The following is a 13,459-nucleotide window of genomic DNA, read 5'->3' on the forward strand; positions in this document are numbered from 1 at the left end:
GAATATGAAACTAGCTTTACCTCAGTAAGAAGCAGCACCTTACAGTCCAAGTGTCTGCATGCATGACAAACAAATCACAACTTTGACCTTATTTGCAAATAGTACATACAGTATATCCCTTCATGTTTTTGTTTACATGCTGTACAGAATGAACTGCATATCATGATATTCGTGGGGAGAAAAAAAACTTATCACACAAGAAAAAAAGAAATGCATGAGTGCAAATTAAGAACAGCTAATATACCCATAAACAACACCATGCACTATTTAAATCAACAAACGCTGTGTGCATAACAAAAATTAGAAAGTCCCACTCACTAAACTAGAAGCATACATATATATGTACGTATACTGTACAGAAGTCTTAGGTGCATGTAAAGAAATTCTGTAAAACAAAATCATGCAATTTAACATTTTCTGCTTTAAGCTAAACAAAGTCAATATTTAGTGTGACAACTGTCTGTCTTTAAATTGTTGGTTCTTGTGTTCTCCTGTCTTCAGGTAGATTTCTGCTCTCCATCACCTCAGACACACCTCACACACTCCTCTCACACTCCTCCACTGTGTATCAGGATGAAGCTCCTCGCTCTGGTGCTCCTGCTCTCTGCTTTCTCCTCACTGGCTCTGTCAGAAGTTGTGAAGAATTTTGACAGGTCTAGGTGTTCTGAGTTCTTCATCCGAAGCCCGAATAAAAAAACCATCATCACCCCGACTGTTTTCAAGGGGCATCAGTTTAAGCAGATTTGTCAGTGCTGGAACAGCAAATACAGATTTGCAACACTCTATGACACAGAGCGGAGGATCCCCGTCTACTCAGCCTACACATTCTCTGGTCAAAAAGAGTCCATGAATCTGTCTCTTTCTAAAAATATCCGAAATGAAGAGTGGAAAAATGAGCCTCAGGTGAGTGAAGCTGCTGAGTTTGACTGCCCTTTCAAAAAACTCCATCTAATCATAATGCATAATTTCTTCACAAACCATTTGAATGAGTCACTAAGTTGAATGAATCGGCATCAGTCACTGAGTCATTCCATTATTTCATTTCCTACTTCACATTTCAGTGTGTGTTCAGTTCAGGTAAACATCTGTTAAAACCTTTTCCACAAACTCTCTTTGAAAGCTAAAACGTTCCTGTGCTGCAAATTTTATTGTTTCCTACTCCCATGAAGGACATGTTAATGGGTTTTCTGACTAACAGCTCCTTCCACTCTCTTTTCCTTCCTAACAGCTGGAAAACAATAAGAACAGTCCAGAAATGAAGAAGATCTCTGATGCTGAGATGAATGAGTTTGTTCACCAGGCTGTGGACAGAGACTATAAAGAGAGCGGAAAATATACTAATATCGTTTATACTAGAGGTCACGTGTTTCCACGTCAGTATGCTGCTGATGAGGATCAGGCAGATTCCACCTTCACGTTTACCAATGTAGCACCACAAACACAACATAGCAATGGCAAATGGGCAGAACAAGTAGAGACACCAATGATGAGAGACATAGAGACCAAGTGCAGGCCAAATCGTGCAAAACCAGCCTATATAGTGACTGGAGTGGTTCCAGGAAATAAATGGATAGCCATAACAAGAAAAGAAAAAAATAAACCTAAAACATTTGACAAAGGTGTTAACATTCCCAGTTATTACTGGACTGCTTTCTGTTGTGACATCAATAAGAAGGAAAGATTTTCAAAGGCCTACCTCTCTCGGCAAAATGAACCAAACTACAAGACTTATGAATTAAGTGAGATGAGTGTTGATTTGCTGAATGAACGCCTCAGAACATTGTATAAACAAGATTTCAGTGTATTTGGCGGTTTGTGTAAGACTTCATACCGTCCGAGCTCATTCCCTGTAGTTCTCTAGTTAGACCTAAAACTGCTTCATCCACTTCTTCCAAAAGCAAAAACAATGAAAACGTTTTAATGAAGCTGAGCTGCTTTGGTGTGCTTTACTTTGCTTGTAGAAACACTTATCCTGCTTTGTGCTTTAGGGATCGTATAGCTCTTTAATGGTGAGAGATGTAAAGAATAAAACACAGCATGTGTGGTGGTGTTGTAGTAAAATAATCAGTGACGGGGTGGTGTGACGCAGCGGAGTTACCGCTACACACTGATTACTGATTAGTTTCTAATAACAGCACATGAATAATCCTCCTAAATCGGATTTTGATCAGGTTGTTTGTGCGCATGTAAAAATGTGTTTGTTTTATTTATTGTTGTTGTTTTTTTAACTAGACATTATTGCGACAGTTTGGTTTAGTGGGTTTTTTCCCTCTTCAGAAGAAAGCAGAAGAATGTCTTCGTGGTATCAGAAGTGTTTCTGGAGAAACGGTTTTATCATCTCTCAGGCGTGTAAGAGTTTAATTCTCATGTCATGAGCCACGCCAGCTGGCTGCGTGTCCGTCACAAACCGCAGAGAAGACATGAAGATCAACAGGAATATTTATTTCACAGATTGGCAGAGATAAATACAATAAGCGAGCAAGCAAGTATATAGCCTAGAACAGAGGCTCTCAACCTTTTGTAAAGGCCCTCCCCCAAGCCTCCCCTATCATGTGGCGAATACCTAATATATTTGAAAGGCAATAAAATACACAGAGTACCCAAATAATGCCCTGTTTGTTTTTCTTTAAAACAATTTGCACCCCACTTCTGATCGCTCCGCACCACCCTGGTTGAGATCCACTGGCCTAGAAAGTCCCTCGTAGCCGTCCGCCTGAGCAGGGATGGCACCAACAGTTCAAAGGGTACGAACACAGTTAACTGACGAGTCCTTTCCTCTGTTCTGGAGAAAGCTGGAGAAAGCGGATAGCGCTTCATACCCGAGGTCACCACGAAGGGAGCCTGAATGGTAGCTACTCACGTAGAGACTGACAAAACCAGACAACAGGCATGTGATAGTGGTGTGCTTATGAATGGTTCCTGATTAGGGTGATACAGGTGTGGCAGGTCAGTACTCAGGTGATTGTGAACGGGTAGGTGGCGCTAAAGGACCTGGTGTTGATGGTATGCTGGCTGAATCTGTGACAGTGTCAGAGGAGCTTCAGAGATGTGTTTTTCTTTTTTTCTCTCCTTCCCTCCCTCACTGCAGGATTCTTAAACACACACACACACACACACACACACACACACACGTGCAGGGAAGGAACAGGGAAGTGGCTAACTTCAGCCAGACTGTGTTCATCAGCTTTTCTCAGCACCAGAATAAGGTGTAAGTTTTAGTTCTCAGATGTGTCCTTACACCGCATTTACACCCCCCAGAATGTACAACATGTTACTGTGTTCAAATGAGTGAATGTGTGTGTTACTTCAGAACATTTAGCCTCTTACCCGTTAACACTTCGTTTGTGCTTTTGTTTTTCTTTTTTAGCATTTTTAATGTAGTGATTTAACTTTAAAGCTTATGGACAATCAGCTGATTTTTTTTTTTGTTTTATTAAAATATAATGTTAATTTTTTTTTTTAATCCTTTGCACAATTCTCAGCATAGCCCACATAGATACATTTAATACCTTTTTCATAGCCTTCAATTTGCACAATGTTTGAAGGACAACATTGGGCAGAATGTGAAATAGCGTGTTTTTTCGAAGAAATACAGGAAATAAAAATTGGCCTTTTAAACCAACTAATCGATTAATCGTAAAAAATAATCGACCGATTAATTGATTATCAAAATAATCGTTAGTCGCAGCCCTAAAATCATTTTGCCCACATAGATCCTATGAAGGATCGATATTATCATCCAGCATGGTCATACCTATATTGACCCATATGGGACCCATATAATTTGCCCATTTTTAGCGCATGCCCACATGGGAACCCATAACCCATTTCGTGCCCAGATATCAATGTTGGCTAGGAACCTGTCTCAATGCTGTCAATTTATAGAAAATTAATCAACACTTCCTGACCAATCACAGTCCAGATTTCAACATTTCTGAGGTGGAATTAGAAATCAACCAAAAATAACCATATTGTTTTCTGTATATCAGTAATATAAATCAATTTCTCTGTTGAATAATCTGCATATGTTTAATAAAGCTTCACTGTTTGCTTTGAAAGTGGGGGATTTTTTCACCTTCATTTCATTACACTGCTGTTTTCAGCTTCTTTATAAAAATGCTGAGCTTTTTAACTGAGGTCAAAACTTCTTAAAAGTTGTTACATTATTCCATGTAGTGAAATGTTTTCTCAGCATAGTGTGTGTTAAAACTGCAAGCTGTAGTAAAAAAAAAAAAAAAAAAAAAAAAAAAAACCCACCAGTGGCTTTCTAAAGCTGTCAGAGGCATTTTTTGGATCCTGGAGATGTTTTGACATGCCCTGACATTTGTTCTTATTTCAATTTTAGCATTTTAATGCCAAAAGTCTCATTGCATTATGCAGACCAACTTTTGTTTTAAAAAAAAATTAATAAATTTTGTTTAAAATAGGAAGTTTTAACTTTGTTAGTATAAACACAAATATATTTAAATATATTTTCACAAGACTTTTGAGTATTGGATTATGTAAGCCAGGGTCATTTCTACAACATTTTGTGAAAACCACCCTGTTCATTCATTCACAATTAAACAAGGCATTGATTTAACTTTTGCGTGACACTTTTTGTTTTAGAGAGGCTGTAATGCTAGGCTGTGTCAATGGCCATGGGTCAAAGGCACATTTTTGGGCACAGAGATTTTGAGCACACTGTCACACACCTTTGTGCCATTCCTGGCACAAGCAACACAGTAAACACTGGTCATAATCTAGCCAAAACTAGGCCAATTAAATATAGTTTAAACATTCATATTATTTTTATATCATATTACATATCATATCATATTTCTATCATATTATACTCCATGAAATTTATATACTGTTTTTGTATGACATTTAGATGTAATGAAAAGTTGCCTATATCCTTGACAATATATTTCACTCGAAATAACGTCTGATTTCGGTCTGGCAATATAGTTGGGAAATAGCCTGTCTAGTAAAATATGTACCTGCTTATCTAAACATAACACGTTAACTAATGTAAGTAAGAATAAATGACTACTCATTCGAATTTATTTCCTCCGCTGGATCGAGTCGCTCTTCAAAATGCATCCGTTCATCTTCTGAGGAATAATAAACTCTTCCTCACTGTCCAGGACCATCTGAAGAGCTTCTTCACTGTGTAGCATTCCATCATCCAAAAGCGATGAAAAGTCAATGAATCTGATGAAGCTTGATGCCATTTTTGTCACATCGATGGGGGCATTTAAGATGTTTGTTCAGCTCGCATGGGTCATTACCATATGAATAGGGTGGATGTGTCTATCCGTGCTAATGAGCGTAGACAGAAAAAGTGCACCTATCATTAGTTTCATGCATGTTACATAATCAGAGAATATTTGTTTTGGATTTAAATTGGTTCATTAAAAGATATTTAGGCATTTCATGGTTTCTATAGACATATTTCTCATGTCTGTATGACAGTTATACACTGAGTTTCTGTTCATTATTGTGACGCGCTCCAGAACGTTCACAGAGATGGATGCAGTGGAAAGTGCATCCTGTTTGTTTTCTGCATTTTGCAAGAGCACAACATTTTGTTTTGTCTTTCTCTTTTCTGCATGACCATAAATGACTGAATATTTTTAACTCATGGCCTTTGCTATAAGAACAACATCTAAGTGATCGTGCCTTTGCCTCAGTCCAGAATTCAGCAGTGCTGAGGTGGAATTACAGATGAACAGACAGTCACCATACTGTATTGTTTTCTGTTTTTGTGTAATATAAGCCCATTTCTCTGTTGAATGACCTACAGAATTTTAATTAATCTTCACTGTTTACTGAGAAAGTGGAGGAGTTTGTCACCTCATTTCATCACAGCTTTTCAGCTTCTTTATAAAAACACTGCTGTGAAAACTTCTAAGAAGTTGTTACATTATTCTGCTTAGTGAAATGTTTTCTCACCATGGTGTGTGTTAAAACTGTCATATCACAGCCAAACCGTAACTCAGTTTCCCAGAAGGCACCGTGAACTACAGACATGGCCACTGAGGACTACACTTCCCACACACGCACGCGCCCGCCTTCTCCGGAGTTCTAACCACACACACCTGCACTCAATCACACACACACGCACTCGTAGCATAAAGGAGACTTTGGGAACATTCAGACGGTGCAAAGTAAACATTCAGTTTACTTGTTCTCTGCCATTCTCCAAGCCTTTTCAATGTGTTTTGCCAAAGTGACTTTGACCATTGTTTCTGCTCTCGACTCCGATTCTCTGCCTTGCCTAGTTTTGTTTGTTTGCCTGATGATCGCCTGACCCCTGCCTGTTTAACAACCACAAACTTCGCCTTTCCCCTTTGGATTACTGACACTGATCTGCATAGCTGCACTTGCTTCCGTCTCCACCTACGAAGCATGAAAAAAAACCATAAGTTTTGATCTGACTTGTTGAGGTCTGGAGGTGTGAACTGGTGGTTGCAGACATTAGAACTGCAACATTGTAAATAATTCATTAGTAATGAACTTCAGCAATAGATTATTCCAGGTTGATATGACTGTTTCATTCACTCTTCTTTCTCTAATAAACGTGTTTCTTCTCTGTACTGATGTTGTTCCAAAAAGCTGTTTCTGCTCCTGTAGATGTAAATAAAGTGTTGATTCTTGACTTAAGGTTCCCTTAACTAACATTTACTGCATTAGATATGGAATAAAATGTAACACTGTGTGCTATTACAGGAAAATAATTCACAACAGGGTGGTGTGATGCAGGTGAAGTGAAGGAAAATTACTGTTACCATCATCAAGGTGATTATTTCCCATAACAGCACGTCCCCAAGTGTTTTATACCAGAACAATTTACCATTATTTACAGTTTTTAATTGATTATTGAACAACACATCATACATTTTATCCATTTATAATTACATTTAATGTTGTGGAATGTCAGTGAAACAATTTCCTTATCTTATAGCAACTACATGATAAACAGTTGTTCCTTCTTCTGCTTCTTTTTTTTCCTCTCTTGGTTTAATAAGACAAAAAAAAAATTATTAAACTTTATTTCCTTGGGAGGCTGAGACAGTGGGCAGTGCCAATGTGTAACAAAAGGAAATTAGCTTGTTCTTCACCACAACTACACCACGTGAGAAATGTACGTGACAGCAGTGTTATAAAAGGTGAGTATCTGAGACAGAAGAGCGAGAGACCAGCCGTCCTTCTACAGATAAAGATCTCCTCCTGCGATCATCTCACACCTTCTACTGAACTTCAACATCAAGTTCCTGCAGCTTGTGGTGAGGAACTCTCTCTCTCTCTCTCTCTCTCTCTCTCTATCTATCTATCTAACTAACTATCTCTCCCTTTCTGAGTTCTGTACTGATTATAAACGTGTACAGATAATTGTAACACACATTATAATTAAGAGAAACTAATATCTAATATGCTCCCAAACATTACTTTCATGAACGTGTGTTATGTTAAGCACAAAGTGTGCATTTGAAATGGTCATAAGATGTGTGGAAGCTGCTTATAGCTGAATGATAATAAACTCTGTGCTTAATGGTGGATGGAGGCTGAAATGTCTACTGCATTATCTGGGAGATTTTAACACCTTGTTCAACTCCAGCCTCAGTAACGTCCTGAAACTCTCTGTGCTGCCATGCACCGCTGATCTGACTCTAAACTAGATGATCTATCCCGTTCAGTATCACACACACCTTCCACTTCATGCAAAGACATATCAAAGTGTTAACTGTCCTTTAAAGCAAAATAAAATAGTAATTTACCCAGTGGAGACTTGTGCAGTCGACTGTAAAAATGGCTTTAACGAGTATGAGATATTTTCATAATTACAGTTCATAGAGCTGCTTTCTTTCTGTACTGTCTGACTCACTTTGTTTTTCCACCAAATGACTAGTTGACATTCCTACAGCAGTGATTAGTGAAGGTATTCGTCAATTAGTTAGTTTATGGAACCCTTAGTTTATAGATAGATAGATATTATGGGTCCAAGCACCAAATCTGTGTGTGGATTTCTAATGATCACTGGCCTACTTAAAAAACAGAATTCACAGCCACTGTACAGGCTGATCACTGAGCTACAGTCACAACCCTTAACTGTCTATCAATCTACTGATAAGAGCAGGTCTCTCCTCATTTTAACTGTATTTGATGTATTTAATGGTTCTTCTGTTCTCCTGTCTCCAGGTAGATTTCTGTTCTCCATCATCTCAGACAATCCTTACAGAATCCTCACACACTAAACACACACGCTTCACAGACTCCACACACACTCCTCACACATTCCTCAAACACACTCCTCACACACACTCCTCCTGTCAGGATGAAGCTCCTCGCTCTGGTGCTCCTGCTCTCCGTTTTCTCCTCACTGACCCTGACGGAGGTTGTCAATTCTTTTAAACAATCCTGTCCTTCATTCTTCATCCGAAACCCACATAATGGAAGTGAAATCATCATCCCTACTATCTTCCCTGGACATCAGTATAAGACGATTTGTCAGCGCTGGAAAAACGCATACAGATTTGCCACCGTGTATGACACTGTGAGGAGGATCCCTGTTTACTCGGCCTACAAGTTCTTACATCAAGGGCAAACTAAACGCAGCGATGAATGGAAAATTGAACCTCAGGTCAGTCAGTGTGTTTAAACCTTTCATTACTGATTTATTCACATATGTATCATTTAAGTTCTGAACTAAATGATTTTCAAGCAGGAAACACTGTTTGGAGACTGATAGTAGCAAGTAAATGCAAAATAACCAAAAATTGTACATGCAATAAATAAGTCAGTAGACAAACAAACAAGCAAACAAATAAATAAAACATTCCCTTCTCCAATTTTAAAAGTCTTTCTTTTTGCACTGTAAGTATAATTTAAAATTCAGTATAAGAGACATCTATACACTGGACTTTACACCAATAATATGGATTTTATTTCTGTAAAATGATTTTTGTGTTTCATTTATCATGAACAGTGTGTTGAGTGAGTTGCTTTATGTGTTTGTGCTTAATTCTCTACTGTTTCATTTCTCCTCCATAACAGCTTGAAGATATTGAAGAATATAAAAAAAAGACAGAGATGATGGATTCCCCGGTAAAGGAAACAACTGTGAGAAATATAATTAAGCAGGCTGTGAACTTAGATTATAAAAACTGTAACGATAATAATGGTATTAGGTATACTCGAGGTCACGTGTTTCCACGTAGCTTTGCTGCTAATCAGGATCAAGCTGATTCCACCTTCACTTTAACCAATATAGCACCACAAACACAAAACAGCAACGGGGCATGGGAACAGCAAGTGGAGACACGAATGATTAATGAAATAAAGAACATTTGCAGGGTAGACCAAAATCACCAGGTGTACATTGTGACCGGGGTCGTTCCAGGGAATAATTGGATACCGATAACAAGAGGCGGGAAAAAGTATAAAGACGGAATTAATATCCCCAGTCATTTTTGGAGCGCTTTCTGTTGCACCGATAGAAACAATATTAGGAAACTCACATCGAAGGCCTACATCGCTGAGCTAGAGAACTTTCGAGTCCGGACGCCCACCATTGACAACCTGAACGAACGACTCACAAAATTGTATAATCGGATATTCAGTGTATTTCCAAGATTACCAGTTGGGAAAATACAGCCTCTTTTCTAACCTGAAATTCTCTCTTTAAATCTAAAAATCGCATAAAAACCAACTTCATTTAGTTAATGCTGATTAAAACGTATGCAGCAAGAAACATAAAAATTCTGTAATATATTCCATCTCATCTTCTGATGCATTTTTAAATGTACTGAATCAAGGTGTTTATTTACAGCTGCTTCACACTCAGACAGCACACAATTTACAGATAACTCTACGGGAAGTAGACTCTTTTTGTCATACTGAAACTTTATTAGCTCCTGACCAATCAGGTCACAGGTTGGGGGGTGAGTGAGAAAAACAAACATAGAGGACAAAGTGCTGGTGAAAAATTAGTCTTATTAGTGAATGAATATAAAGAGGGAAAATCTCTCTGTCGATATTTACATTAATCTTTATTTCGTCTGGATTACTGAGAATAATAGATCTACTCTTGAGCACAAACTAGGCTAGTTAGTTAGCCTTTACCAGCTGGCACTCTTAGAGCGTTGTTATGGTTACAGTGTGTGTGTTGCCTTTTTTTCCTCCATCAGCACAAAAGGAGGTGCAGTCAGTGATTCTCTGTTAGAAAAGTGTAAAAGCAGTGTAACAGACACTTTGTTAACCTTCATTTTTTCCTGTAACACTTGTACACTCATGCAAAAAGCTTTTTAATCAACATTATTAGGTTTGCTTCTCTGCTAATAAAAACTACTTTTAAACATTATGCAAATATTATATTCAGTATAATTACATACATTTCTGTCTGTTAATTATCCTGCAGATCTTTAATAAAACTTCACTGTTTGCTGTGAAAGTCGAGGATTTTCTCGCCTCATCATTTCATCACACTGTACAGTGACACTTTCTGTGTAGAAGAAGTTTTAATGCTAAATGTCTGCTGTGTTTTCAGCTCCTTTATAAAAACTCTGAGCTGTTTAACTGCAGTGAAATCTTATAAAGCAGTGGTTTTCAAAGTGGGGGCCGCCAGGGAGCGCCCGGGGGGCCTCAACAATTTGGTGTGAAAAATAAATGCTCACTCTCAGACAACCCCACACACACAATCAATTCCTAATGTAATGTAATGTAAAGCTATAAGATGTAATTATTAATAAAATATATTATTATTATATAAAATAATATATTAAAAATTTATTATAATAATAATAATAATAATTATTATTATTAATAATAATAATAATATTCAGAAGTCTGTATTTTTAATGTGTTTTAAAGACATCTTGCAAAAGGGCGGCCTCTGTCAAATGTTAATGCCATTTGGGGGGCCTTGCCCTGGAAAAGTTTGGTAACCCCTGTTATAAAGAACTGTAACATTATTATTATTATTTAGAATGAATGTCCGGCAGGTGGCGCCATTGCACTAGTGTGTACAGAGAGGGAGCTGAGTTACAGGTTTATAACACTGTGTGTGTGCTTTAGAAATAAATGTATCTAAATATAATCATATGCGCTATAATAATAATAATAATAATAATAATAATAATAAAGGCTATAAATACATTTATTGACAAATAATCTAATTAAATCAATATACATAAAAACAATTCTAGTTTATATATACATGAACTATAGATAAATTTAACATATTTACATATTACATATTTATTTAACATGTTAATATAATTGATTTTAAAAATATGAAATTCTTTGTTTTAAATTCATGTAATAATTGTGTGTATGTTTATACAAAAGGAATTGTTTTAAAAAATGTTAATAAAAACTATAGTTATATATTACATCAAATAATTTTTACAAATTCATAGTTTAATATATATTTTTTAATGTCTAAAGTAAAATGTGTATTTATTTGTTTATTTAGTTAGTTTGTTAGTTGATTGTTTGTTTGTTTTCTCAGATTTAATTTGTCTATGCCAGTCTGTTATGTCTATACAGAGTAAAATTCATGATGATTCAATGATCGGCATGTCCAAAGGGTCTGTAGTGTATGAATGGGTGTGTGAATGTGATTGTGTATGTGATTTTGCCCTGCAATGGATTGGCACCCTGTCCAGGGTGTACCCCGTCTTATGCTCCATGCTCCCTGGGATAAGCACCAGGTTCCAAGCGACCCAGTAAGGATAAGTGGTATCGAAAATGGATGGATGGATGTATAATCCATATGATTAATTCATCTCTGATTCTGCCATGAAAAACTGATTCTTACTCTGACTGAGATGTTAATCAGACTGACCTCAGAACCTTCTGATATTTTATTCCTCTGTACACATGATTAGGGAGAGATTCTAGCTTACAGCTTAATCTCACTGAATAATAATAATAATAATAATAATAATAATAACTGAACCACTTCAGGTATTTAATTACCTCTATCTGTTATTATTTCCTAACTATCACTTTCAGTTATATATCTGTTTCTTTCTATTCTTCATGTGATGTAGGTTTTGTATCTGCTCTTAATGTAAAGCACGGATGAGGCTGGAAAAATACTGACCTCAGTGCAGCAATGTAAAACATGTGTACAAAGGGAGTGATGAAATGCAGCAGGTCGCATCTCAATCCAACACTGAGGGAGCAAAAGTAATTATTAGGCCATAAAGGTTTACTTGGTATATGACACACAGTGTAGAAAATAGTTTTACTGTGAAATGTGATCATGGGAATTTTATTTACGGTGCAGTCTGGATAAATAGGCCACATGTTCCTCCTCTACATTTTAGTGGTTTAATGAACCCAAATTATTGATTAAAAATAAATAAATAAATAAATAATTAAAAACACATAGCTAAAATTTTGCTGATAAGTGCCAATATTTACCACAGTTCTGCTTTTTTTATCCCTGACTAATGAGATTTATGAAGATGTTTTCAAAACACCCCACATACAACGTTTGTTTGTTTGTTTGTTTGTTTGTTTGTTCCTTCAGTTTTTGTGCAGATTGAGGCCAAAGTTTTAAAAAAGATATGACAAACAAACCACACGTATCGATTTTGCTCTGATTTGGACTCGACAAAAGGAACTGAATGCCGTTAAGCCGATTTTACACCGTACGGTTTCAGTCAGTACGTTTACATGGACAACAATAATCCGATATTAATCCGATTAAGACAATACTCTGATTAAGAAACTAGCATGTAAACAGCAATTATTTATGACCTTAATTCGACTAAAGTCATACTTGAAGTAAACACAAATCGAATTAAGACATGTGGAGTATTCCTGTTTTAGTCGCATTATTGTCGTGCATTACAGACATGTACACACCTTAATCACACTATTAACGCCGTGTGGGAGTTTTCACCGCATTTTGTGACAGGACACGTACACACACGGCAGTGCTCAAGCATTTGATGGCAAACAAGAGAGCGAGGCTGCATCCAAAACTGCGTATTTACCTACTATATAGTAGGAGAAACACGTGTATTTTGGCTAATAAATAGCTAGTAGGTAAGTATGTGGTTTTGGACTCACGGCTTCAAGCAGTCGTCTATTTGCACGTATAGCATGACAAATAATTAACTGCACTTGAAGCGTACATAAAATTAAAAATGAAACACCCACAACTGTATACGGTACCATAACGAAGATGAACTGTATGTTAATATGTGAAATTCTGGAGGGAACGTCAGATGGCGTGGCGCAGTGACGTAATGACGTGTGCCATTAATCGAACTATGTTCTATAACATGTAAAACGGGAACATGACAGGAGTATTCTAAAAGCAACTCATGTAAACATCTTAATCACAATATTGTTTTATTCAGAATAAGGTCAATAATTAGATTACTGCTGTCCATGTAAACGTAATCAGTGATGTTTTAAAGATTATTACTTGCCGAGATGATCGCAGTAAAGTTTTATC

At 36.9% G+C, this 13,459-nt stretch overlaps 2 protein-coding genes across 3 annotated transcripts; both read left to right on the top strand.

Moving 5' to 3' along the window:
- Positions 1–383: 383 nt before the first annotated feature.
- Positions 384–3,097, top strand: LOC128615772 (endonuclease domain-containing 1 protein-like). The gene is made up of 4 exons (XM_053638094.1): positions 384–903; positions 1,229–1,471; positions 2,928–2,972; positions 3,089–3,097. Exons 1-4 carry the CDS (start codon positions 574–576, stop codon positions 3,095–3,097), a joined length of 627 nt encoding a protein of 208 aa, XP_053494069.1. The 5' UTR covers positions 384–573.
- A 4,070-nt stretch (positions 3,098–7,167) lies between these two features.
- LOC128616224 (endonuclease domain-containing 1 protein-like) lies at positions 7,168–10,416 on the top strand. 2 transcript variants are annotated; one of them, XM_053638792.1, is made up of 3 exons: positions 7,168–7,271; positions 8,185–8,626; positions 9,040–10,416. In XM_053638792.1, exons 2-3 carry the CDS (start codon positions 8,321–8,323, stop codon positions 9,649–9,651), a joined length of 918 nt encoding a protein of 305 aa, XP_053494767.1. In that variant the 5' UTR covers positions 7,168–7,271; positions 8,185–8,320; the 3' UTR covers positions 9,652–10,416. The 2 variants fall into 2 exon arrangements, with proteins under 2 accessions (XP_053494767.1, XP_053494768.1); XM_053638793.1 differs by having other exon boundaries at positions 7,192–7,271; positions 8,189–8,626.
- Positions 10,417–13,459: the final 3,043 nt, after the last annotated feature.

Source organism: Ictalurus furcatus, chromosome 12 (assembly GCF_023375685.1).
Source record: "Ictalurus furcatus strain D&B chromosome 12, Billie_1.0, whole genome shotgun sequence".
NCBI lineage: Eukaryota > Metazoa > Chordata > Actinopteri > Siluriformes > Ictaluridae > Ictalurus > Ictalurus furcatus.